This window comes from Talpa occidentalis, unplaced genomic scaffold (genome assembly GCF_014898055.3).
Source record: "Talpa occidentalis isolate TD23 unplaced genomic scaffold, MPIMG_talOcc4v2.1 talOcc4.13, whole genome shotgun sequence".
NCBI lineage: Eukaryota > Metazoa > Chordata > Mammalia > Eulipotyphla > Talpidae > Talpa > Talpa occidentalis.
Window position 1 is genome coordinate 58,024,874 of NW_023601322.1, and position 27,569 is coordinate 58,052,442.

General features: G+C 40.0%; 1 protein-coding gene across 3 annotated transcripts in view; it reads right to left on the reverse strand.

Moving 5' to 3' along the window:
• Positions 1-3,487: 3,487 nt before the first annotated feature.
• The window catches only part of LOC119243253 (piggyBac transposable element-derived protein 2), a 38,554-nt gene continuing 14,472 nt past the window's right edge, over positions 3,488-27,569 (reverse strand). The window contains exons 2-4 of one of the 3 annotated variants that reach the window (XM_037508913.2): positions 9,734-9,925; positions 9,124-9,187; positions 3,488-6,163 (exon numbers count right to left, since the gene is read on the reverse strand). In XM_037508913.2, coding sequence (XP_037364810.1) covers positions 4,405-6,163; positions 9,124-9,140 — 1,776 coding nt within the window. In that variant the 5' untranslated portion in view covers positions 9,141-9,187; positions 9,734-9,925 and the 3' untranslated portion in view covers positions 3,488-4,404. Of the gene's footprint in view, positions 6,211-9,123; positions 9,188-9,541; positions 9,554-9,733; positions 9,926-27,569 lie in introns of those variants that run through there. The other 2 variants (XM_037508911.2, XM_037508912.2) reach the window with 2 other exon arrangements.

Sequence of the window (27,569 nt, forward strand, 5' to 3'; positions counted from 1 at the left end):
CAAAGGATAAAAACAGACTGAAAGTACATGGATGGATAACAATTCTATAGCCAAATGTCACCCAAAGGAAGATAGGAACAGTCATACTTATTCAGACAAAATAGACTCTAGTTTAAAAAAGAAACAAGAGACAGGGATGGGCACTGCATAATGATCAAGAGAACAATACACAGAAGACAAAACACTCATCAGTATATGCCCACCAAACAAAGGAGCGAGCACCAAAATACATCAGGAAACTATCAAATTTGAAAACAGTCATTGAAAACAAATATGCTGTTGGAGACTTCAATAGCCCATGCTCACAAATAGATAAATGAGAAAGCAAATTAGACAAAGTTGCCCTAAACAAAGAACTACACATGGATTTAACAGATATTTAAAGGGATTTAAAGGGCACTAAACTCCTCCCCGCCCCCCACCAAAAGCAAAATACACATTTTTTGAATTGTACATGGGTCATTCTCCATGATTGACCAATACTGGGTCACAAGACAAACATTCACAAATTCAGGAATATAGAAATCATACCAAGTATCTTCTCTGACCATAAAGGTAATCAACTACAAAAAGAAAATAAGGAAAAACTTTAATACATAGAGACCACAATACACTATTAAGGAAGGGTTAGTAAGGAAATCAAAAAAGAAATAAAAAAATACCTTGAGGCAAATGGAAATATGGACACAACCTTTCAGAATGTATGGCACACAGCAAAAGCAATACATGCCAATAAGAAACGAGAAGGAGCTTAAATAAACAACCTTGTCTCTCATCTTAAGGAATGAGGAAAAAAAAAAAAGAAAAAAAAATGGCCAGTAGAAGGAAGGAAATAGGGCCTCCTCAGTGGCGCAGCAGTTGAGCGCTGGGTTGCGAAGCTGCCTGCAGCCTCCGCGGCGCCAGTTCAATCCCCGGCTGCTCCCCGGCCACCAGAGGAGGGTCCCACATGGCGCGCAGACCTCTCCTGCCGCCCGCTGCTCCCCTCAGCAGTGTACTTTGGTCTTTCTGCCTGCTCTGCTCCCCGCTCTGGCTCTGGTGAATTCTCTCACCCTCCCGCACTTCTGACTGTACCCAGTGCATGTATAAACAAACAAACAAACAAATAAATAAATAAAACATGCCTCTTTAAAAAAAAAAAAAAAGGAAGGAAATAATAAAATTAGAACAGAAATAAATGAAACAGAAATCAAAAAGATAGTCCAAAAGATCAATGAAACCAAAAACTGGTTCTTTGAAAAATAAACAAAATAGATAACCATTTAGCTAGGCTCACTAAGGGGGGAGAAAACTCAAATACGCTCTAGAATGAAAGAGGAGAAATTAAAACAGACATTGGACATTCAGAGAGTAACAAAGGATTACTTTAAACATTTATATGCAGAAAAATTCAACAACAAAATGGACAGATTCTTAGAATTACACATGTGTCCACCTTGAACAAACTAATCACAAGCAAGGAAACTGAAACAGTAATCAAAACTCTCTGCCCCCAAAAGTCCAGGAGCAGAAGACTTCACAAGTGAGTTCTACCAAACCTTCAAAGACAAACTAATATCTATCCTGTTCAAAGTCTAGAAATCAAGAGAGAAGCAATTCCTCCAAATACATTTTATGAGGCCAACATTACACTAATACCAAAACCAAACAGAGACAACACAAAGAAAGAAAACTACAGCCCGATCTCCCTAATGAATACACAAAAATACTCAATAAAACCTTAGCAAACTGAATACAACAATGCATTAAAAAGATTACACATTATAACTAAGTGGTACTTATACCAGGAACACAAGGATAGTTCAATATCTGAAAATCAATCAATATATTACACCATATCAACAAAAAGAAAAAAATCACATGATCATATCATTAGATGCTGAGAAAGCATTTGATAAGATTCATTATCTATAATGAAAACCCTTGAAAAACTAGGGGTAAATGGAATATCTTAACATAACAAATCCAGAGCTAGTATCAATCTCAATAGTGAAAAACTGGAAGCCTTTTCACTAAGATCGGGTACAAAACAAGGATGTCCACTCTCACTAATACTATTCAACATAGTATTAAGAGTACTAGCTAGAAAAATTAGGCAAGAGGAGCAATAAAAGGAATACAAATTGGAAAATAAGTAAAGCTATCATTATTTGCAGGTGATACAATATACAAAGATAACACTCAGAGACCCAATGGAAAAACTATTTGAAATAATAAACCAGTTCATCATAGTGGCAGGATACAAAATCAACAAGCAAAAATCAGTTGCCATCCTATGTGTAAATAACAAACTAGCAGAGGAAATTAAGAAAGCCATCACATTTACTATCTCACCAAAAATAAATTAAATACCTGGGCATAAACCTAACAAATGACATGAAGGACTATTACAATGAAACACTGTTAAAATAAATAAGACAGAAAGAAATGGAAAGATACCTTCCTCATGGATGGGAAGAATCAACATTGTCAATTCCATTTTTTCCAAAACAATGTACAGATTCAATGTAATCACAAAAATCCCAACCATTTCTTCACACACACACACACACACACACACACACACACACACACACACATCCTAATAGGCAAAGCTCTCCTGATTAAAATAGTGAAAAATGGAGGTTTCACATTTCTGGAATTCAAACTATACTATAAAGCTATAATAATCAAAATAGCATGGGACTGTAACAAAAACAGACATACAGACCTGTGGACTAGAATTTAAAACCCAGAAATAAATCCACACATTATGGAAAACTAATATATGAGGTGCAAAGTATACACACTGAAACAAGGAAAGTCTCTTCAATAAATGGTGCTGGGGAAATTGGACTGCCACATGCAAACGAATGTGAGGTAGGTGACTAACTCACATCACACACAAAAATTAAGTCAATGGGCAAAAAACTTTGATGTGAAACCTGAGACCATAAAATACATAGAAGAAAACATAGGCAAAACACTCATCTCCAGCAGCAGGGAAAATAAAGGGGCAAATAAGCAAACAGGGCTATATCAAACTAAAAAATTTCTGTACAGCAAGACAGTGACCAAAACTAAAAGACACACTACTGAATGGGAGAAAATATTTCCACATCATACATCTGATAAGGGATTGCTATTGAAGATCTACAAAGCACTTACACAACTCAACAAAAAGAAAACCCATTAAAAAAAATGGGCAGAAAAGCTAAATAGGCATTTCTACAATGAAGACTTGTAGTTGACCAACATACATATGGAAAAAAATATGTTCATCACCACTTACTGTTATGGAAATGCATATCAAAACAAGATATCATGTCACACCTATGAGAATGGCCCATATCAACAAAACTGCAAACAAGTGCTGGCAAGGGTGCGACAAAAAAGGAACCCTCTCGCATTATTAGTGGGAATGTAGACAGGTCCATCCCTTCTAGAAAGAAGTGTGGCAATTCCTCAAAGTACTAAAAATAGATTTATCATATGACCCAGCAATTCCACTCCTAGGTATCTACCCAAAGACACAAAAATACTCATTCACAAAGAAACCTACATGCTTATGTTTATTGCAGCACTATTTATAAAGCCAAGATATGAAAACAACCTAAATGCCCAGAACAGATAAGTAGGTCTAGAAGATGTGGTACATGTACACAATGGAATACTACTCAGTGATCAAAAATTATAAACTCATGCCATTTGTGACAACATGGATGGAGCTGGAAGGGATTATTCTAAGTAATATTGGATGGCTCACTTATATGTGGAATCTAGAGAAGCCAAACAAAAGATCAGACAAAGACAAGTTGTAAGACTGATCCTCGAAAAGAGAATACAGATCTGAGACACTCAGGAGGGGTAGGGGTGGAAAAGGAGAAAGTAGAGAAAGCTTGGTACAGGGTGGTACAGGATTGTGGGCATTTTGGTGGTGGGAAATCTATGGTGACCACACCTGGAGGGAAAAAGCTATAATGTGAAAAAATGAACAAGAATGTTGAAAACTTTAACACACACACACAAAGAAGTAAATATGATGCAGATTATCTTTCATCATATTTATACAATATTAATAAACTGTTACCTATATCTTAGATTGTAATCAATAGCATACAAGCTTAAAAGTCTTTTATTGTTCACATAAGTTTCTCTAAAGTTTTTGGTTATATCTGTTTGTCTATTTGAATAAAAAGGGGCCCATAAATTAAAATAAAGTATAAAATACAGATTTAACATATTAAAAATAAATATTAATTTAAATGACAAGGAAGTATAATTAAGGACAATGAAAATATAATGGTAATGAAGGTGGGGAGAAAATATAAAACCAAATCATCAGGTACCCAGGTGTGTTTTTCCCTACACAAAAATAACACAAGTATTACAATTCATAAAACAAACATCCACAGGCACATTCAGGCATCACCTGATGTGATACTCTCTAAAGCATTTGGCATGGACTCCCTTCTGGCACTTCTCACAGCGGGTATTGGTCTGTGAGTGGCAGAGGGCACACCGGGTCCTCTTTTCCTGGTGGATGATCCAGTGTCCAATCATATCAAAACGGCTCTCAGTTTCCAGGCGCCTGCTTCGCCTCCCTTGGGATGATGTGTCCGCATTGCTCTCCAGGTACACACAGGCGACATATCTCCGGAAGGCCAGCAGGTCCACCTGGGCATCATGGGAACAGATCCGATGCAGCTGCCATGCATTGTTGAGGGCGGCATCAATGACATAGCCAATGAAGCTTGAGTACCACTTCATGCCCCGGATCTTCACCTTGTACTTGGCGATATTCTGGTCCATCCGACCAACACCTCCTACCTTCTCCTGGTACAACCTCACCAGAGATGGCTGATGGACCTGGGTCCGTGTTTTGGCTGCTCCTGAGTGATGGCTGGTCAGCCCCACAGGCTCTATGCCCACAGCATTAGAGCAGATGTTGACCACACTGCTATCATGCCAGCGACACACAATAATCTCATCACACTCATCAACTTTGTAATCAAATGTTCCCTTCTTCATTTTCTTCAGTTCTTTGGGATCTTTAAGGGGGCAATGCTCAGTCCTATACTCACGAACAGTTCCTGTGGCCTTTATCCCCTTTTTCCTCAAAATGGACATCAGTTTGAAACTTGTAAAAACCTTGTCAAAAAATATGTGGTATGGCAGACAGCCACGCTCCTGAAGCGCATCAACAAACTTCACCACCATACTGCCTCCTAGATCCAAGCCCTTGTCTGGTTTGGTGAACAATGTGCCTTGTGAAGGCTCAAACCACACTAAATAGCCAGTGCTGGTGGTCCCACACCAGATCTTGTAGCCGAGGCACATGGGCTTCCCCATACGCAGTTGCTTGGAACCCCGATGGCCAAAGTATTCACACATGGACTCACCAAAGCTGTAGAACTCTTCTAAGGGAGCGTGCTTCTGGAAATTGCAGTTCATTCGGACAATGAGAGGCCTGACCTTGGCAAACCTATCACTTTCATCCAGCTCATTGTTATCTGCGAAATGCAGGTATGAGAAGATCAGTTCAAATCTGTCCCTTCTAATTGCATCAGCCACAAGATGATGATGTGAATCAGGAGATGTTTCCCAAAACATCCTTCTTCTTGGATAAGAGATATACCCACTTAAAATCAAAATACCCAAGACACACTTCAGTTCCTGGATGGTGAGACCCAGGTTGACATTTTTCTGCCAAGCATATCTATTGGTTTCATTAACGATGAAATTAATTGTTCCTTCATCAAAAAACAATTCAAAGAGGCCTACAGGACTCAGCTCCTGACTTTTGAGATCCTCCATGTGAGGATCTGATGCTGTCCAACTGCTGAAGTCTGGCTGGATATCTCTTTTGGTCCAGACACGCTGAGGTTCAACTATTGCCTTCAGTCTCTTTGTGGCTGGCTGTAGCTGCAGGTCAACCTCATCTTTCCCAGGGCTGGGATCCTCAGGCACAACCGAGGCATGCAGCATACTGCCAGGCAGGTGGGCATCTTGCCAGCCATCTTCATCACCTGAATCCTCGTCAGTGAAGTCCCCTGAAGCATTATCAGGTGGGGCAATGAAGATCTCCTCTTTGCTGTAGCCACATTCCTCCTCCAGAGCATTCAGAATCTCAAGCAGCTTCTTGGATTTCAACTTTAAACCGGTACCACTCCCAGAAGTAAGTCCACTGCAACAACAGGAAACAGAAGAGGGAGCCATTCAGGAGAGCCAGTGCTTCAGCAAAAAAAAAAAAAAAAAAGGTTAAAGCATCACTCCAGAGGAGAACACTGCATAGCATCTAACCTTGAATGGTATCTCAGACCTGACACCATCAGGCACAGTGCCAGATAAGTGAGTTTTCCAGAAGTTTATATTTGAGGGAAGGCATGCTAAAGAGAAACTGGGTATTTCTTGTCCTTCTAAAATAAAGTATTTAGGATAGAGAGTGAATCTAAGGGCAACAGTCATTCAGTGGCCCTCATTCAATGGCCCCAGCATCTCTGCCTTCATACTTCTGTTTTACCCATTCCTTCTCTTTCTCTTATTCATTTGGCAATATAAATTTCCTCACATCCCAAAGTTTCGAAATCTCCCTATCTGAACTCTCATTTTTCAAATTCAGGGCCTATATGGATGTTCAGGTGGTTTTCTTGATATATGACATCTTTCTGCTACTCAAACTATCATTGGTGGCCATGGGAACCAAAAGGGTGGTAAGAGGTTCTTGTTTTTAATGAGTGCTGACCATGAGCAGGCACTTCCCAGGCATTGACATGGGGTTTCTCTATTCCACACTTGCACAGCACTTACTCTAAGTGTACACAGACCACAAGTCAACAACAAACAGCTATGCAGGATGCTATTAGGTGGGGACGAAGGCCATCCTTTATTCTGGATAAGGGATGGAGAGGGCAGTAAAGGAGTAGGACTAGGGGTACTATTGTAGACAGAAAATGGTGAGGTTCACAGGGCCGATGGTCTAGGAAAGATGAGGGAGTGGGTTCTACAGATAGAAACAGGGTGTTCCAGGTAGAGAGAGTGAGGTGAGGAGAAGAGAGCAAAACAGGTGGCCAGAACATATTTAGTGGCTAAGAGACTCTGGTCAGAATGCCTGACTATATACAGCCATCACAGGGGATGGAACAGAGCAGTGAGGAATTGGAAACATCACTCTGTCTATGAGAATGGAATGGTCTGCCAAGATGGGTACTGCTGCTGGCCTGTGCCCTTTTCAGGCTTTGACCTCTATGTGAAAACAGCCCCACTCTTGGGGGAGGGGGGATACAGATGTTACCTCTCTGAAGACTTTGGAGTTTAGATGCATTAAAGGTTCACTTTAACCTCACTTCCCAGGCACTGACTACACTAGCTTCCATGCTGGAGGATGAGGTACAGGTCTGACCTCTGAAGAAGTGAGGAATTCAACAAGCTCTTAGTAGACCAGAAAAAGAGATCAGCCATGGTAGTCAAACTGAGCGAAGTTCTCAGCAACCATCTTCATACCTCTCTTTCCCTGACCTCACCAGGTTACTAGCAGCAGATCCAGACATGGCCAGCTGGGGTTTCTACACAGTCTCACCACCAGAGCTGCAGTTGGCTCCCAGGTCCTAACCATCTTCTGCACATGGCATTCAAAACCTGGTGTAGGAAAGAAATCCTGCAGGGACTGTAGCAGCCCTGAGGCCAGCTGTCTTTAAGTCTTAAAAGATGAGCAATGTAAATGATATTTTGAGATCAAGTGTAGATAGATACTGGTACAATATCATCAGACCACTACCACACACATTCTGGTATCTTTTCTGTAATCTTGTCCCTATCTCTTAACTTCTTCTCATTTTTGCTTCTTAAACATCAAGTGGTTAATGAAGCCAGGAGGAATAAAGGCCTAAATTGTCATAGACTTGGCCATTTAAAATTAGAAGAATAAAAGCTTATGTAATTGTTACTAGAACCCGGCTGCCTCAGTGCTGGGAGTCGGCAGGAGCAGTGCTGTTCTTTCACCCTGCTGCTCCAACACAAGTCAGTTGTGGCATTTACTCCTCAGAGACCTTTTAAGTAACAGTATACTTCCTGGATCATGGAATGGGCCAATCAAATGCAATTATGAGCTGATTGGTTCTAAATTGGTTCTTAGTCCCATCAGCCACAGGATTGAAAAATGGTCCAATCAGACTTTTGTTACCAGGACCCAGCCTCCTCAGCAGCAGGAGCTTGCAGGAGCAGTGGTATTCTTTCACCTTGCTGCTCTACCACAAGTCTGCTGTGGCAGTTACTCCTCAGAGACCTTTTAACAGTATACTTCCTGGATCATGAAATGGACCGATCAGGTGCTATGAGCTGATTGATAAAGGGCCCAATAAGCCACAGGATTGAAAATTGGTCCAATAAGACTTGTGGGTAGGACACCCTGAAACAGGATATAAGCCAGGGTTGGAGGGAGCTGAGGGGAGAGACAACGCCAGCCTCCTAAGGAAGAAGAAAGAAGAGGAAGACTCCTTTCCTGACCTCCAAAGAAAGAAGAAAAGAAGGATCCAGGAGCTGACCTTCGAGAAGGGAAGAGAAGGCGAAGGACTCTGTCAGAGACTGGGCCTTCACTCCTGTCCCTAACATTGCCTGACAGGAGCACCAAAGGCCCTGGGCCTGGTGTCTGAAAGAGCTGTTTGTCGTTGGTATAACCCCACAACTCACAAAGAGCTATTAACACTTGGTGTCTCTGACACCACCTCTGTGGGATCAGTAGTGGCCATCACCACTGGCTAGTGTTGTCCAGCATTCCTGGTCACTGGTGGCAACCATCACTGAGTGGTTGAGAGTGCTAGCCAATTGTGGGTATAGTAAGCTCTTTGTTTCCCCTGTCTGTAAAAGAAACCCCATGGTTGTTGTTCCTGGAGCCTGAGGTTTCCTGCAATTGTGTGTGCAGGTGAGAAACCACAGACAGTGACCTGTGCTTTTATCTGGCACTGTCTTTTGTTAGGCTATGGCCCTTTTTTTTGGTTTTTGGCCTTTTGGGCTTTTTGGTGGCTCTCTGGTCTCAGAGTCTGGGCAGATGAGTAGCCATTCCATCCTTCCAATAGGCTTCCTGACTTAATGCCCTTTTGCCCTATCCATGCAGGTTTCATGATGTCTTTCATCAAACAGCACTCCTACCTTGAGGCAGAAGCCATGGTGAACTGGAAACACAAGATTATTTTTACTCACAGAGCTTAAGAATCTGAAAAACAAAAGAAGTCCATATTTAAAATATTGTATCTTAATAAACAAGGCAATAGGATTTTTTATACCTCTCTACTTTGCAATTTAAAGGAAAAGGTTTGGGGCAGCCACCGCAGCCAGGGCAGACTGTGGGTGCAGGAAAGTGCTTCTGATGAGCCATTTTAGAATAGGGACCTTCACTTCAACATAGACTGCTTGAACTCCCACCCCTCACTCCTGCCCCCGCCTCCCGCAGCCAGAGATGAGCTGGGAAGCCCTCTCACACCAGGCCCCCTCTGGCCAGCAGTCGGGGCTCCAGCAGCCTGTGAGCGCAGGAAAGTGCGCTTCCAATTTGTCATGTTAGAATAGGGACCTTTGCTTCAACAAAGACTGCTTGAAACTGGAAGAGGGTTGCCTCTGCAGCCAGAGGTAAGCTGTGAAGCACCCTCACACCAGGCCCTGTCTGACCAGCAGTTGGAGCCCAGAAGGGATTCTGCAGCCAAAACTGGGGCAGACTGTGGGCGCAGGGAAGTGCGCTTCCTACTCGCCATTTCAGAATAGGTACCTTTGCTTCAACCAAGGCTGCTTGGAACTGGGAGAGGGCTGCCACCACAGCCAGAGGTGAGCTGAAGGCCCCTACAAGCCAGGTCCCACCAGGCAGGGAGTTGGAGTGCAGAGGGGGATCCAGCGATTTGGAGCCCAGGGAGCAATCCAGCCACCCCACCTCCAGGGCAGTCTGTGGGACTTCAAGACACACCTTTGGAATTAAACAAATACAAAAGGAGAAGATATTCTGTGAAAGTGAACATTAACATATTCATAGTATCACTGCCCTACTGGACTTCTGGCATAACAGTATTTGACTCGATTGGACTACCAGATTCCGATATCTCAGAAAGAGCACACCGAAGAGATGCCAGCCAGTACCAACAACACAGTGTCCGAATGCATTGGACAAATTAGAAAACAAGCAGTAGGGAGAAGAAAAACTACAAGCAACCAAGCAAGTCCTCAGGGAAAAGACACACCACAAAAAGAAAATCACCCACCAGATTGCAACAACAGTGACTTAGAAGAACTTCTGAGAATTTAAAATTGCCGTGATTAAAAAACTGACAGAAGTCATTAAGGAAAACAATGATAAGGGAAAAATAATCAACGATCAGAAGAATGAAATTGAGTTTCTAAAGAGGGAAGTGAAAGAAATGAAGGAGACCAAAGGATAAATAGAAGAGCTAAAGAACTCTGAGAAAATCAATGATAGCAGAATAGATGAAATGGAAGAACGAGTAAGTACTTTCAAAGACACAGAAATAAAAAGAACCAAAACAGAAAAGGAAAGAGAAGTATGAATGAAAAAGAATGAAGAAAGACTTCGGGAACTATCTGACTCCATGAGGAAAGGAAATATAAGTTATAGGAATCTCAGAAGGAGAGGAAAGAGACATAGGAACAGAGAAATATTAAAGGAAATAATTGAAAAACTTCCCAAACATGAAGAAGTCACTGAAAATAGACATAAAAGAAGCAAGAACACCAAACTTCCATGATGAAAGAAAAAATACAGCAAGACATATAATAGTAAAGCTCCCAAGAATCCAAGACAAGGAAAAAATAATGAAGATGGCAAGAGGGAAGAAACAGATAACATACAAAGGAAAACCAATCAGGCTGACATCAGGCTTTTCTGAAGAAACACTAAGGGCAAGGAGAGAGTGGAGGGACATAGTCAACAAACTCCAAGACAACAAATGCCAACCAAGAATACTCTAGCCCAAAAAGCTTTCCTTCCTCAAAGAATAAAAATAAGGACCTTTCCAGACAAACAGAAACTCTGGAATTTCATTATGACTAAACCCCCACTCCAAAAAATACTACAAGGAGACCTAAAGCCAGAACCAACAGAGGGATAAATAAGAATGAAACAAGACCAAAAAAAAAAAAAAAAAAACTAAAAAAATAAATAAAACCAGAGAAAAGACAAACACAATGGCAAATGCATACGCTAACATATCAATATTAACCCTAAATGTAAATGGAAAAAAACTCTTCAATAAAAGACACAGAGTCTCAGGCTGGATTAAAAAGCAAAACCCAAACTTTTGGGTCTCCAGGAAACTCACTTAACTACAAAAGAAAAAACAGACTGAAAGTAAAAGAATGGAAACAATCCTACAAGCAAATGGACCAAAAAAGAAGGCAGGAACAACTATACTTATATCAGATAAAACAGATTCAAACTCAAAAAGGTAAAAAGAGACCCCAGGGCCTCCCCGGTGGCGCAGCGGTTGAGCGCTGGGTTGCGAAGCTGCCCGCAGCCTCTGCAGCGCCGGTTCAATCCCCGGCAGCTCCCCGGCCACCAGAGGAGGGTCCCACATGGCACGCAGACCTCTCCTGCCACCCGCTGCTCCCCTCAGCAGTGTACTTCGGTCCTTCTGCCTGCTCTACTCCCAGCTCTGGCTCTGGTGAATTCTCTCACCCTCCCGCGCTTCAGACCATACCCAGTGCTTGTATAAATAAATAAATAAACAAATAAATAAATAAAAATAAAAATAAAAATAGATCTTAAAAAAAAAAAAAAGAGACCCCAACGGTCGCAGTCACTATATTATGATCAAGGGGACAATACTTCAAGAAGAAATAATACTCATTAACATATACTCACCAAGTGAAGGAGCACCAAAATATATCAGACAACTATTATCATCTCTGAAAACAGACATTAGAGAAAACACATATGTAGTAAGAGAATTCAACACACCACTATCAACAATGGATAGAGCAATGAGACAAAAAATAAGTAAAGACACTAAAGCTCTAAATAAGGATCTAGAGCTCATGGGCTTAACAGACACCTGTAGAACACTAAACTGAAAAAAATATGAGTACACATTTTTCTCAAGCACACACGAATTATTTTCCAGGATCAATCACATACTAGGACACAAGACAAATATCAACAGATACACCAAGACTGAAATCATACCAACCATCTTCTCTGACCATGAAGGCATCAAACTAGAATAAACCATAAAAAGAAGGCAAGGGACTTTCCTACCTCATGGAGATTGAAACCCACACTACTGGAAGACCACTGGATTAATAGGCAATCAAAGAAGAAATTAAAAAATACTTTGAGCTGAACGACAAGGAGGACACCAATTTCCTAAATGTATGGGACGCAGCAAAAACAGCAATAACAGGAAAATATATAGCAATACAGGCTCACATCAAGAAACAAGAAAGAACTCAAAGAAACAACCTAATCTTACAGCTCAAAGAACTAGAAAAGCACAACAAAACCCCAAAACCAGAAGAAGAAAACAAATAATAAAAATCAAAGCAGAAATAAATGAAACAGAGACTAAAAAACAATCCCAAAGTTGCTTCTTCTAAAAAATAAATAAAATAGACAAACCCCTAGCCAGGCTCACAAAGGAAAAACGGGGAAAAGCACAAATAAATAGGATCACAAATGAAAGAGGAGAAATCACAACAGACACAGCAGAAATCAAAAGAATAATCAGAAACCACTATGAACAGTTATATGCAAACAAGCTCCACAATCTAGAAGACGTGGACAAATTCCTACAACTCTGTAATCACCCAAAACTAAATAAAGAAGACATAGAACACCTAAATAGACCAACTACAAGCAGTGAAATTGAAATGTTAATCAAAATTCTTCCGAAAACAAAAGCCCAGGACCAGATGGATTTACAAATGAATTCTACCAAACATTTAGAATGAATTAGTTCCTAACCTTCACAAACTCTTTCAAAAAAATTGAGAAGGGATAATACCAAACACGTTCTATGAAGCCAACATTACACTAATACCAAAACCAAACACAATGACAATACTAAAAACAAGGACAACACAAAAAAAGAAAACTACAGGCCGATCTTTCTAATGAATATTGATGTGAAAATCCTCAATAAAATTTTAGCTATCAGAATCCAACAATGTATCCACAAGATAATTCGCCATGACCAAGTAGGATTTTTTTTTAAAGATTTATTTATTTATTTATACAAGCACTGGGTATAGTCAGAGGTGCGGGAGGGTGAGAGAATTCATCAGCGCCAGAGCAGAGAGCAGAACAGGCAGAATGACAAAGTACACTCCTGAGGGGAGCAGCGGGCAGCAGGAGATGTCTGCGCCCCATGTGGGACCCTCGCGAGGCAGCTGGGGATAGAACCAGCGCTGTAGAGGGTGCAGGCAGCTTTGCATCCCAGTGCTCAACCACTACGCCATCGGGGAGGCCCTGACCAAGTAGGATTTATTCCAGGGACACAAGGATGGTGCAACATCCGAAAATCAATCAGTTGCAATCTAACACATCAACAAAAAGAAATATAAAAACCATATGATAATATCAATAGATGCCAAGAAAAGTTTCAACTAATTAGACTAATCAATCAGTTTAGTAAAGTAGCAAGATACAAAATCAACACGCAAAAATCAGTAGCCTTCCTATACACAAACAATAAATCTGAAGAAGAAATCAAGAAAACCATCCCTTTCGTTTTTTAAAGATTTTTAAAAAAGTAATTAATTAATTAATTAATACAGGCATTGTAAGACTGAGGGCAGGCTTCTATTTTCTATATAGAACCAAGGGGTCCCGGTGCCATGGGAACAGTATGTAGTGTATTTTTCTCAGACCATTTTGCCTCCTGGGGCACCTCAGGGCCTTCTCTGGTGGGGGACTTTTGCCGGGCTTGGTTCCAACAGCTCTATCAAGCATGGCTTGCTGGGAAAGGAGGGCTTGGGGTAAAAATAAGGGGGTTGTAATTGTATGATTCCCGGTAATTCTCCACGTCCTCCAATTTGTTAATTCAGTGTTACTATGAGTAACACTGAGTTTTGTACTATGAGTAACATTGAGTAACACTGAGTTTTGTAATTCAGTGTTACTATGAGTAACACTGAGTTTTCATATAATAGGAACTTTCTTTTTTTTTTGGTCATTAATTTTTTTTTAATTTAAATTAAATTTTAATTTTTTAATTTAAATTAAAAAAAATTAATGACAAAAAAGAAAGTTCCTATTATAGAATTAAAAATAAAAATTAAAAAAACCTTCATTGTTCAAAAAAAAATAAAAAAAAAAAACAACTCAGTGTTACTCATAGTAACTGAATTACAAATTGGAGGACGTGGAGAATTACCTGGAATCATTTCATATCAATCATGTTGGAAGGTACATTTCTCAAACTACTGCAGTGTGCATTACCAAAACTGGCATTGATGCCAACACTCATTGTGTTATTCTGAAGCTTATAGAAAATTTCCATGGTTACAATAACTGCCACAAACAAATTAAAGGAAATAGCAGGAGCCAGCCATGCAGTTTTCTGACTTTTCAGAAATCTGCCCCATGCCCGGACCTTTGTTAGAGTAGCATGGGCCATGCCAAATAACCAAAACAAAGAGAAACCCCACTGACTGGGAGAAAATTTTTGCACACAACACTAATGATAAAAGACTATTCACAAAAATCTACAAAGAGCTGACGAGACTCAACAAAAACAAAGAAAATAATGCAGTCAAAAAATGGGCAGAAGAGCTAAAAAGAAACTTCTCCAAAGTGGAAATGCAAATGGCCAACAGGCATATGAAAAAATGTTCAACATCACTTGTAATCAGGGAAATGCAAGTCAAAACTACAATGAGATACCATCTTACCCAGTGAGAATGGCACACATCAAAAAAAACTAGCAACGACAAATGTTGACGAGGATGTGGAGAAAAAGGAACTCTCCTGCACTGCTGGTGGGAGTGCAAACTGGTCCAACCACTATAGAAAGCTGTGTGGAGATTCCTCAACCTAATAAAGATAGAGCTTCCACATGATTCAGCAATTCCACTCCTAGGTATTTACCCAAAGGACACAGAAACATTAATTCAAAAGGGCACCTGCACCCCTATGTTTATAGCAGCGCTATTTACAATAGCTAAGCTATGGAAACAACCCAAATGCTCAAAAATAGATGACTGGATCAAGAAGATGTAGTACATATACACAATGGAATATTATTCAGCAATCAAAAAACTCATTCAATTTGCACCAACATGGATGGAGCTGGAAGGATCATGCTCAGCGAAAAAAGCCAGAAAGTAAAAGAAAAATACTGGGTGGTCTCACTCATAGCAGGGATTTAGAAAACCTAAATAAGGGATCAGGAAAAAGACTAACTATAATAAAGAAAAAAATCAAAATCAACAAGCAACTATAGACCAGAGACACACTATGGGGGGGTGGCAGGGAGAGGAAGGGTTAGGGTCAAAATAAGGGGGGAGGGGTGCAATTGTATGGGCAATATAACCAAATGAAAATGCATACATTGTGCAAAAATGAAAAATGATGTAATTAAGAATTATATAAAATATTAAAAAAAATGAAAAAATTAAAAGAAAAGGTTTACCAACAACCAGAGTGAAGTTGATTGAGAACATATAGGAAGTGGTGTCTAGTCTACTGGCTAGTCAGGGGGAGAAAGAACAAGCTCCCCCACATCACATCTCGTGATACATGACTTACTAGAGCAGGGTTTGGCATGGTTAAAATGATCACTTGCAATTTGGGTTGGGAGAGTCTTTGTTGGAGTGTTTGTCCAGTATATCATGGGATGCTCAACAGCAGCCCTGGCCTCTACTCACTAGATAGTAGTAGAACACTCATCATCCCCAGTTGTAAAAATCAAAAATGTTTCCACTGGTTAAAATGAAGAGACATAAGAATTTTTACAACAAAAACAAGTAATCCAAATACAAAATGAGCAAAGAAACTGAGTAGATATTTCTCCAAAGTAGATATGTGCATAGTGTATATATATATATACACACACACACACAAAATGATCAAAAGTATTTAAAAAGATGCTTATTGCCTAAGCATTGTAAGCAATACTACAATGAGATATCAACTCACACCCATCAGGAAGTCTACTATCTAAAACAAACACACAAACAAACAAAATAAAAGAAGATAACAAAATGATAGAAAATATAAGGGGAGATTTAAACCTAACTTATTACCACTAGTGGGAAAGTAAAATATTGCACCACTATGTAAAGCAGTCTGGTGTCTCCCCAAGAAATTAAACAGAATAGTCATATGATCTAGGAATCCCATCTCTAAGAATATAGGCAAAAAAATTGAAGGTAAGGTCTCAAAGATTCATCCATGATCACAACAGCATTTTCACAATGGCCAAGAGGTATGCTCAATTCAAATGACCAATGACAGATAAATGGATAAAGAATATGTAGTGTACTGTTCGAAAAGTAAACAGGTCATCATCTAAGTTACTGTTACAGATATTTTTAAAACATAGGAAAGTAAAAAGCTGTAAAATAGACAAAAAAATACAACACATGAAATCCTGAGATCTCAAGGGAATATGACATAACAAGAAGAAAACAACTCTCCAGAATCAAACCACAAACACATGAAGATTATATCTTCCTCTCAGAGAACTCAAATTGTCACAATTAAGAAAATTAAAGAGATGAAAGGAAATGCAGAAAGTAAATCAAAGTGATATACAAGAGAACTCAGGAAAACTAATCAAAGATATACAACAAAATTCAGAAAAATTAATGAATGACCTGAAAAATGTAATAAACAGAAAATAGAAATTGAAGTTTTAAATTAAAAAAAATGAAGTAACAGATTCAGGATGTAAAAAGTTCAACAGATGTTTTAAAAAATTTAGAGAAAGCTAAGAAATTATGAGATGAAAGGTGAGGATCAACCTCTGAGCTAGTAGTGGTGCTCATAGCCAACTCCATGACGGAAAGAATTTTCTAGATTCTACCCTGCGATGTCCACTCAATGGTAGAAGGTGAAGCTTTTCAAACTCCACTCCCTACACAGGGGCTGATGGGAAATAGGGTTGGAGCTGAGGCTTTCCATAGTTTGACTGGTGAGGCTTTGGGGCAGTCAGAATTGCTGAGTCTTGGAAGACCTCCAGCGTTGCCCTGACAGAACAGAGTCAGGCCCTCTGGTGGAAAACACTGACTTATTGCGACCTAGAAAAAGTTGCCAAGGATGTCCTCCACAAAGGGAATGGGCTTGGCATAGTCAAAATGGATCTTAGAACCAAGTCTTGTAGTGGAGTGGAATTTTCTACTTTTGGTTATGCATATTATACTGATACAGGAAAAGTGTCAGACAACCTAGACACCAAATACAATGTTTGGAACTATGAACTTATATTCACCCAAATATGGAACACAGACAATACTCTTGAGGCAGAAATCTCTTTGGAGAATAAAATTAGCTGAAAGGTTGAAATTGACTCTTAATATCACATTAGTTCCAAACACAGGAAAGAAGGGTTGGAAGTTAGTCGAAGGCCTCCTGTAAGTGGGAATGGTCCAGTCTTAACAGTAATGCTGACACAGATTTTTCTGGGCCAACTGTTATGGGAATAGAGCCCTCTGTGGTGGGAGCCACCTTAGAAGAGTTGGTCTTTCAACCTGATGCTCCACCACAAGCCAATCCTGGCTGTGGCTCCTCAAAGCCCAGCAACCGCCCTTTTATGTGTACTTCCTGATCATGGAGTGTACCAATCAGGTACAAGCTATGAGCTAATTGGTGTGCTAAGTGGTCCAATCAGCCACAGGATTGAAAAATGATCCAATCATACTTATGGGTGGGGTACCCTGAAAGAGAATATAAGCAAGGGTCAGAGGGAGCTAAAGGACAGACTATCCATCCTCTGAACAAAGGGGAAGCCTCTGTTTCTAGCCTTCAAAGAAAGAAAGAAAGATGGACCAGAAGCTGAAAGAAGAAAAGAGAAAAGTGGTATCTGGCAGCCAATCTCTGAGGAGGAAAGAATAGCCAAAGACCTCTGTCAGAGACTCAGTCTCCGGTCCTGTCTCCAGAGGAGACAAAGATTCCAGACCTGGTGTCTGAAAGAGATGTTTGTTATTGGTATAATCCAACAACTCACAGAAAGTTGTTAACATTTGGTGCCTCTGACACCACCTCTGGGAGCCCAGTAGTGACCATCAATACTGGCCAGTGCTGTCCAGCACTCCTGATGATCAGTAGTGACCATCACTACTGGCCATTGTGGTCTAGCTCTGTGGACAGGTGACCTGTACTCTACTTGTACTTTTGGTGGACTCTATCTGGGTCAGATAGCAGGCCACTTGTGGCTACAGTAAGTTCTGTTTCCCCGTTTATAAAATAAACCTCATAGTTTTTGTTCCTGGGACCTGATGTCTCTTCAATTGTATGTGTGGGTGAGAACCCACAGACAGTGATCTGTCCTCTTATTTGTCCTTAAAGCACTGTTCTTAGGCTCATATATAGCCCATAGTCCCCTATTTATGGGTATTGTTTTGCTATAGCCGTTGGTTTTGGTTTTTGGCCTTTTGGGGCTTTTTGGTGGCTCTCTTGTTGCGAGCCCAGACAGGTGGGCAGCCATTCTGTCCTATCACATCCTCCTGCCCTGGCCACTCCTGTTTCACAACCATCTATGGGTGGGCTATGTTGGCCTTTAAAGGTTGGCCACCTGGTTATCATATGTTTTGACACAGCCAAATCCAAACTGTCACAGAATAATTTTGCCCTGTGTTATAGGCTGCAGATTTCCAACTATACACACATGTGTATAGTTGGCACTGAACTTGGAGGGTCTATCTACCAGAAGATTTATGAGAAGACTGAAACAACAATAAACTTTGCTTGGATAGCTGGCAGTAATGACACCCTTTTGGTACTGCTGCTAAATGTATGCTGGATTATAGAACTTCTCTATTTGCTAAAGTAATACCAGCCTGATTGGACTGGGTTATACTCAAATCCTTTGACCAGGAGTCAAAATGACCCTATCAGCTTTAATTGATGTAATGAATATGCAAGAGGTCACAAGGTTGGGGATTGAACTAGAAGCTTAATGTGGTTGTGAGTAAAGCATCAAATTTGTCCTTGAAGATGAGAAATGAACCCACTATGCTTTGGTCTTAAAAAATTATTCTGAGAAATTTCAAAAGTGTAACTTTTCATTCTTCCAAAGAATATAATCCCCACTACTGAGGTCTAGAGACTGCAAATCCACACTACGAGAGGTTTCAGAAGGCTTGACTGGAAGTTGTCATGCTTTTGACACATTTCAGTTCGGATCTACAGTGTAATTTGTAAATGTGCTCCTCAGTACCATGTTATAAAGGAAATGATCCACTCCTACAGTTTGTGTATCACATCCTGCATGTCCCACATCACTTTTTAATGATCTTTTAATCTATTGGCCTCTGTGCTACAGTGGAAAATTTGGTTTTGCATCAAAGTGAAATAAAATTAATCTATCACATTTGGGGAAAAAATGAAAAAGAACTCCTGAGAATTTGGGGCAATTAACCTTCTGGGTCTTTTTTTTTTTTTTTTTTTCCCCAACGATTTATCCATTTATGCATACAAGAACTGGGATGTAAGTCAGAGGTGGGGGGTGAGAGAATTCACCAGAGATAGACTGGGGAGCAGAACAGGCAGATCTACTGAAATACACTGCTGAGGGGAGCAGTGGGTGAGACAGGAGAGGTCTGCTGCACCATGTGAGTAGCTCCTGGCCAGGCATCGAACTCCTGCTGCAGTGGTTGGCAGTGACCTGACAGTGCTGTCTTTAACCCCTGTACCACCAGGGAGGCCCAACTTTCTAGGTCTTTTTTTTTAAAGATTTATTTATTTATTTATACAAGCACTGGGTACAGTCAGAAGTGCGGGAGGGTGAGAGAATTCACTAGAGACAGAGTGGGGAACAGAACAGGCAGACTGACAAAATACACTGCTGAGGGGAACAGCAGGTGCGACAGAAGAGGTCTGTGTGCCACGTGGGACCTTTGCCCAGTGGCCGAACCAAGATGCAGAGGCTGCCTGAACCAGCTGGTGATAGAACCAGTGCTGCAGAGGCTGCGGGCAGCTTCACAGCCCAGCACTCAACTGCTGCGCCACCAGGAGAGGCCCCCTTCTGGGTCTTTTGACCAGAGAAATTTCTGGGCTTTTGCTGAGTTAAAATGCTGGTAAGGAAAGGTGTCTTTGGAGAACCCACCAGTTTGCCATCTGTCACTCTGGCTTGGACCTCGGTCTCTGCTCAGATGATAGTTGGGGTAGGACAGAAAGCAGCTATATATGTGCCAATCTGTAAATTCATTTATGCTTTCTCTCTCTCTCTCTCGCCTTTTCTCTCACTCCTTGCATAAATAAATCCTGTTACTGCTTCACACTGTGTCTGCTCTTGGGTCATGTCCTTCAATTGTAAGCATGCAGGTAAGGACCTATAAGCCAGGTCATCCATCCTAGGTTTGCTCAGTTTCAGAAGAGAACTGACAAAATGCAGGATCTAATCAGTGACCTTGAAGACACAAATGCATACAAGACTGAAGGTCAAACAAGAAAGAGATATATGAAGGGGAAATAAATGAACAATTTGAGGACAATCCAATTCCATTAGGAAAGGCAACACAAGAATAATGGGCACAGAGAAAATGAGAAATGGAGAGCTTAATTCAAAGAAATAAGAGAGGAAAACACCCCAAACTGGGAAAAGAGATAAAAATACGCAAGTTCATGAAGATATAAAGGAACACCTGGTTACCTAAACATAACAAAATCTGCACCAAGACACACTCATGAAACCATCAAGACTTCAAGATAATTAAAGTATATTGAAGGTGGCTGTGGGGGAGATAAAGCAGGTAGCCTATAAAGCTATTCCAACCAGATTTAGATCAGTGCTCTCAGAAGAATCCCATGAGCAAGGACAGAATGAAATAATGCATTCAAAATATCTGAAGATAAAAAATGCCATCCAAAAAATACCATATCCTTCGATGCTTTCCTTGAGATATAGGGGAAAATAAAGTCCAGTCCTTTTCAGAGAAACAGAAGATGAAAGAAATTGCCAACACTAGACCTCTTTTACAAAAAAATATTAAAAGTAGCTCTGCAGAAAAGCCAGAAAAAATTGAACAGGGATGTAGAAAGACTAAAACTAAAGATAAGATGTCAGCAGCAAATCTTCATATAGCATGAATCACCCTAAATATAAATGGACTGAACTCATTATTAATCAAAAGGCACAGAGTAACTGGTTAGGTAAAAAAATGAAACAAAACACCTCTCTGTTGTCACATGGATACTCATCTGAGCCTCAAAGATAAACATAGTCTTAATGTAAATTTTCAGATAGCATGGGCCTCCCTGGTGGCGCAGTGGTTGAGTGCTGGGTTGCGAAGCTGCCTGCAGCCTCTTCAGTGCCGGTTCGATCCCCGGCTGTTCCCTGGCCACCAGAGGAGGGTCCCACATGGCCCGCAAACCTCTCCTGCCACCCGCTGCTCCCCTCAGCAGTGTACTTCGGTCCTTCTGCCTGCTCTGCTCCCAGCTCTGGCTCTGGTGAATTCTCTCACCCTCCCGCGCATAATAATAAAATAAATAAATAAATAAATACATAAATCTTTAAAAAATAAATAAATAAAAATAAAATAAATCTTCAGATACCAATTATACAAGCAAATGGGGCTGAAAAAAAGGTAAGGACCGCCGCAATAATATTAGCTAAAACAGACATTCAACTAAATATGGTAGTAAGTAACAAGGTTGGAAAATTGTATTATGATTAAAATCAATACAACAGGAAGATTTAACACTTGTCAATATAAATGCATTAAATGTAAGAACATCAAAATATATAAAGCAACTATTAACAAAAATAAAATAACAATAGGCTATCGTATGGGCAATTTGGTGGTGGGTGCACTATGTGGTAATACCTGATGGGGGTATCCAAATATTACCTCAATTAAAAATAAATTAATTTAATTTAAAAAATAAATACAAATAAATAAAAGTAGAATCATAACTATTCCTCTATGATCAGGCGTAAGACAAGGGTATCCACTCTCACCATTATTATTCAACATTGTATTGGAAGCCCTACCTAGAGCAATCACACAAGAAAAAGATATAAAAGTAATCAAAATTGGGAATGAAGTAAAATTAACACTATTTGAAGATTACATGATAATACACATAGAAAAATCCTAAATAGTCTTAACCCCTTGCATCACCAGGGAGGCCCAGAGTCTGTGGATTTCTGTGGCAATCTGCTGAATCCCATGGAGTTCGTCATCTTGATGCTTCTTCTTCAGAGGCTTTCTGCTGAATGAATTAAGCTGGCTGCTTGTTCTTCTTATATCCTCTTCAGGATCCCTACCCTATAAGACTGATTGGGAGATCGGGCGTGCAGGGGAGCGCGTTCCCGCATCGCCATTTTGCAGCAGGGACCTTTCTTGCTGGAGACTGTGTGAACCCAGCAGAAGGCTCACCGAGGAGACAGAGGTAAGCTGGGAGGCTTGCCCATGCTGGGCGCCTTCTAGCCTGCAGTTCCAGCCCAGAGGGGAGCAGCACCCACCGCTGGGGCAGATCGGGCGTGCAGGGGAGCGCGTCCCGCGCCGGCATTTTGCAGCAGGGACCTTTCTTGCTGGAGACTGTGTGAACCCAGCAGAAGGCTCACCGAGGAGAGAGAGGTAAGCTGGAGGCTGCCCATGCTGGGCGCCTTCTAGCCTGCAGTTCCAGCCCAGAGGGGAGCAGCACCCATCTGGTGCAGACCAGGTGTGCAGGGGAGCGCGTTCCCGCATCGCCATTTTGCAGCAGGGACCTTTCTTGCTGGAGACTGTGTGAACCCAGCAGAAGGCTCACCGAGGAGACAGAGCAGGGACCTTTCTTTGCTGGAGACTTGTGAACCCAGCAGAAGTTCCCCAGAGGAGCCAGTGGTGAGCTGGGAAGTTCGCCCAAGATGCCGGCCAGTACCAGCAACACAGTGTCACAAGGAATACGGCAAATTAGAAAACAGGCAGTAGGGAGTAGAAAAACCACATGCAACCCTGCAACTCCTCAGCAAAAAAGCACACCGCAAAAAGAAAACCATCTACCAGATTGCAACGACAGTAACTTGGAAGAACTTCTGAGCCTTCCAGATAGAGAATTTTAAATTGCTGTGATTAAAAAACTGACAAAAGTCATAAAGGAAAACAATGATAAGGGGAAAATAATTAATGACCAGAAGAATGAAATTGAGTCCCTAAAGAGGGAAGTAAAAGAAATGCAGGAGATCAAAGAATTAATGGAGACGCTAAAGAACTCTGGGAAAAGCAATGAAAGCAGAATAGATGAAATGGAAGAACGAATAAGTACTCTTGAAGACACAGAAATAAAAAGAACTAAAACAGAAAAGGAAGGAGAAGTACGAAGGAAAAAGACTGAAGAAAGACTTCGGGAACTATCTGACTCCATGAGGAAAGGAAATATAAGAGTTATAGGAATCCCAGAAGGAGAGGAGAGAGATGTAGGAACAGAGAAAATATTCATGGATATAATTGAAGAGAACTTCCCAAACGCGAAGAAGGATCTGAAAATTGATATACAAGAAGCAAGAAGAACACCAAACTTCCATGACGAAAGGAAAAATACAGCAAGACACATAATAGTAAAGCTCCCAAGAATCCAAGACAAGGAAAAAATAATGAAACTAACAAGAGGGAAGAAACAGATAACATTCAAAGGGAAACCAATCAGACTGACATCAGACTTCTCTGAAGAAACACTACGGGCAAGGAGAGAGTGGAGGGACATAGTCAACAGACTCCAAGAAAACAGACGCCAACCAAGAATACTCTATCCCGCAAAGCTCTCCTTCCTCTTTGAAGAAAGATTATGGACCTTCCCAGACAAACAGAAACTCCGGAATTTTATTACAACTAAACCCCCACTCCAAAAAATACTACAAGGAGTCCTAAAGCCAGAACCTCAGAGGGACGAATAACAACAAAACAAGGCCAAAGAAAGTTATTAAAAGAATAAATAAATAAAATCAAAGGAAAGACAAACACAATGGCAAATACAGATGCTAAAATATCAATACTAACTTTAAATGTAAATGGACTAAACTCTCCAATAAAAAGACACAGAGTTGCAGGCTGGATTAAGAAACAAAACCCAACCTTTTGCTGTCTCCAGGAACACATTTAGCTGCAAAAGATAAAAATAGACTCAAAGTTAAAGGATGGAAAACAATTCTACAAGCAAATGGACCAAAAAAGAAGGCAGGAACAGCTATACTCATATCAGATAAAACAGATTTCAAACTTAAAAAGATAAAAAGAGACCCCAGTGGTCATTACATTATGATCAAGGGGACAATACTTCAAGAAGAAATAACACTCATTAACATATATTCACCAAACGAAGGAGCACCAAAATATATCAGACAACTATTGGCATCTCTGAAAACAGACATCAGAGAAAACACATACGTAGTGGGAGACTTCAACACACCACTATCAACAATGGATAGATCAACAAGACAAAAAATAAGTAAAGACACTAAAGCTCTAAATAAGGATCTAGAGTGCTTGGGCTTAACAGACATATATAGAACACTAAACCCAAAAAAATCTGAGTATACATTTTTCTCAAGCGCACACGGATCATTCTCTAGGATCTATCATATACTGGGGCACAAGACAAACATCAACAGATACACCAAGATTGAAATCATACCAACCATCTTTTCTGACCATGAAGGCATCAAACTAGAAATAAACCATAAAAAGAAGGCAAGGTACTCTCCTACCACATGGAGATTGAAACCCACACTACTGGAAGTCCACTGGACTAACGAGGAGATAAAAGAAGAAATTAAAAAATTCTTTGAATTGAATGACAAGGAGGACACCAATTTCCTAAATGTATGGGATGCAGCAAAAGCAGTAATAAGAGGAAAATATATAGCAATAGATGCTCACATCAAGAAACAAGAAAGAACTCAAAGAGACAACCTAATCTCGAAGCTCAAAGATCTAGAAAAAGAACAACAAAAAAACCCTAAAACCAGTAGAAGAAAAGAAATAATAAAAACCAAAGCAGAAATAAATGAAATCGAAACTAAAAAAACAATCCAAAAGATCAATGAAACCAAGAGCTGGTTCTTCGAAAAAATAAATAGAATAGATAAACCCCTAGCCAGGCTCACAAGGGCAAAAAGGGAGAAAGCACAAATAAATAGGATAATAAATGAAAGAGGAGAAATCACAATGGACACAGCAGAAATCAAAAGAATAATTAATAACTACTATGAACAGTTATATGGAAACAAGTTCAACAATCTAGAGGAGATGGACAAATTCCAACAACTCTACAATCACCCAAAGCTAGATAAAGAAGAAATAGAACACCTAAACAGACCAATTACAATTAGCGAAATTGAAAATGGTAATCAAAAACCTCCCCAAAAACAAAAGCCCAGGACCTGATGGATTTACAAATGAATTCTACCAAACATTCAGAGACGAATTGGTGCCTATCCTTCACAAACTCTTCCAAAAAATTGAGAAGGAGGTATAATATCTAACACGTTCTATGAAGCCAACATTACACTAATACCAAACCGAACAAGGACAACACAAAAAAGAAAACTATAGGCCAATCTCCGTAATGAACACTGATGCAAAAATCCTCAATAAAATTTTAGCTATCAGAATCCAACAGTGTATCCATAAGGTAATTCACCACGACCAAGTAGGATTCATTCCAGGGACACAAGGATGGTTTAACATCCGAAAATCAATCAACGTTATCCAACACATCAACAAAAATAAATATAAAAACCATATGATAATATCAATAGATGCTGAGAAAGCTTTTGACAAAGTGCAACACCCATTCATGATAAAAGCCCTTGAAATTCTTGGGATACAAGGAATGTACCTCAACATCATAAAGGCCATATATGACAAGCCAACAGCCAGTATCATTCTCAATGGTGAAAAGCTGAAAGCAATTCTATTAAGATCTGGAACAAGACAAGGATGTCCACTTTCACCACTGCTTTTCAATATAATACTGGAAGTCCTAGCCAGAGCAATAAGACAAGAGAAAGACATCCAAGGAATCCAAATAGGAAAAGAAGAAGTCAAACTATCACTCTTTGCAGATGATATGATAATATACATAGAGAACCCCAAAAACTCCACAGAAAAAACTAATTCAACTCATCAATCAATTCAGTAAAGTGGCAGGATACAAATCAACACGCAAAAGTCAGTAGTCTTCCTATATACAAACAATAATATTCTGAAGAAGAAAAAATAAAAAAAACCATCCCTTTATTATTGAAACAAAAAAAAATCAAATATTTGGGAATAATAATCTAACAAAAGAGGTAAAGGACCTATACAAAGAAAACTATAAAACACTGTTAAAAGAAATAGAAGAAGACACAAAGAAATGGAAAAACATCCCCTGCTCATGGATTGGGAGACTAAACACATTTAAAATGGCCATCCTACCAAAAGCAAATATACAGATTCAATGCTATCCAATCAAAATTTCAATGTCATTCTTCAAAGAAATAGAACAATTATTGATGAAATTCATATGGAATCACAAAAACCCCGAATAGCCAAGCTCTCCTGAAAAAAAAAACGGGAATGGAGGCATCACACTCCCAGACTTCAAACTCTACTACAAAGCCATAATCATCAAAACTGCATGTATATGGAACAAGAACAGACATTACAGACCAATGGAATGGAATAGAAAATCCAGAAATAAACCCACAGATTTATGGTCAACTAATATTGACAAAGGAGCAAAGGACTCATGCATTGGAGCAAAGAAAGTTTGTTCAATAAATGGTGCTGGGGAAAAACTGGGTCGCTACATGCAAAAGAATGAAGCTTGACCACTACCTTCACACCATATAGAAAAATCAACTCAAAATGGATTAAAGAACTAGACATAAGACCTGAAACCATAAAATACATAGAAGGGAAATATAGGCGAAACACTACGTGATTTGCATATCCAAAGACATTCTTTACAGACCACATCACCCAAAGCAGTGATAGTGAAGGCAAAGATCAACAGCTGGGACTACATCAAATTAAAAGAGCTTCTGCACAGCAAAAGAGACAATAACAAAAACAAGAGAAACCCCACCAACTGGGAGAACATTTTTTGCACACAACACTAATGATAAAGGACTGATCACAAAAAATCTGCAAAGAGCTGATGAGACTCAACAACAACAAAGAAAATAATCCAGTCAAAAATGGACAGAGGAGCTAAAAAGAAACTTTCTCTGAAGAGGAAAATGCGAATGGCCAACAGGCATATTGAAAAAATGTTCAACATCACTTGCAATCAGGAAATGCAAATCAAAACTACCATGAGATACCATCTCACACCAGTGAGAATGGCACATATTAAAAAAACTAGCAACAACAAATGTTGGCTGAGGGTGTGGAGAAAAAAGGAACTCTTCTGCACTGTTGGTGGAGTGCAAACTGTCCAACCACTATGGAGAGCTGTGTGGAGATTTCTGGAC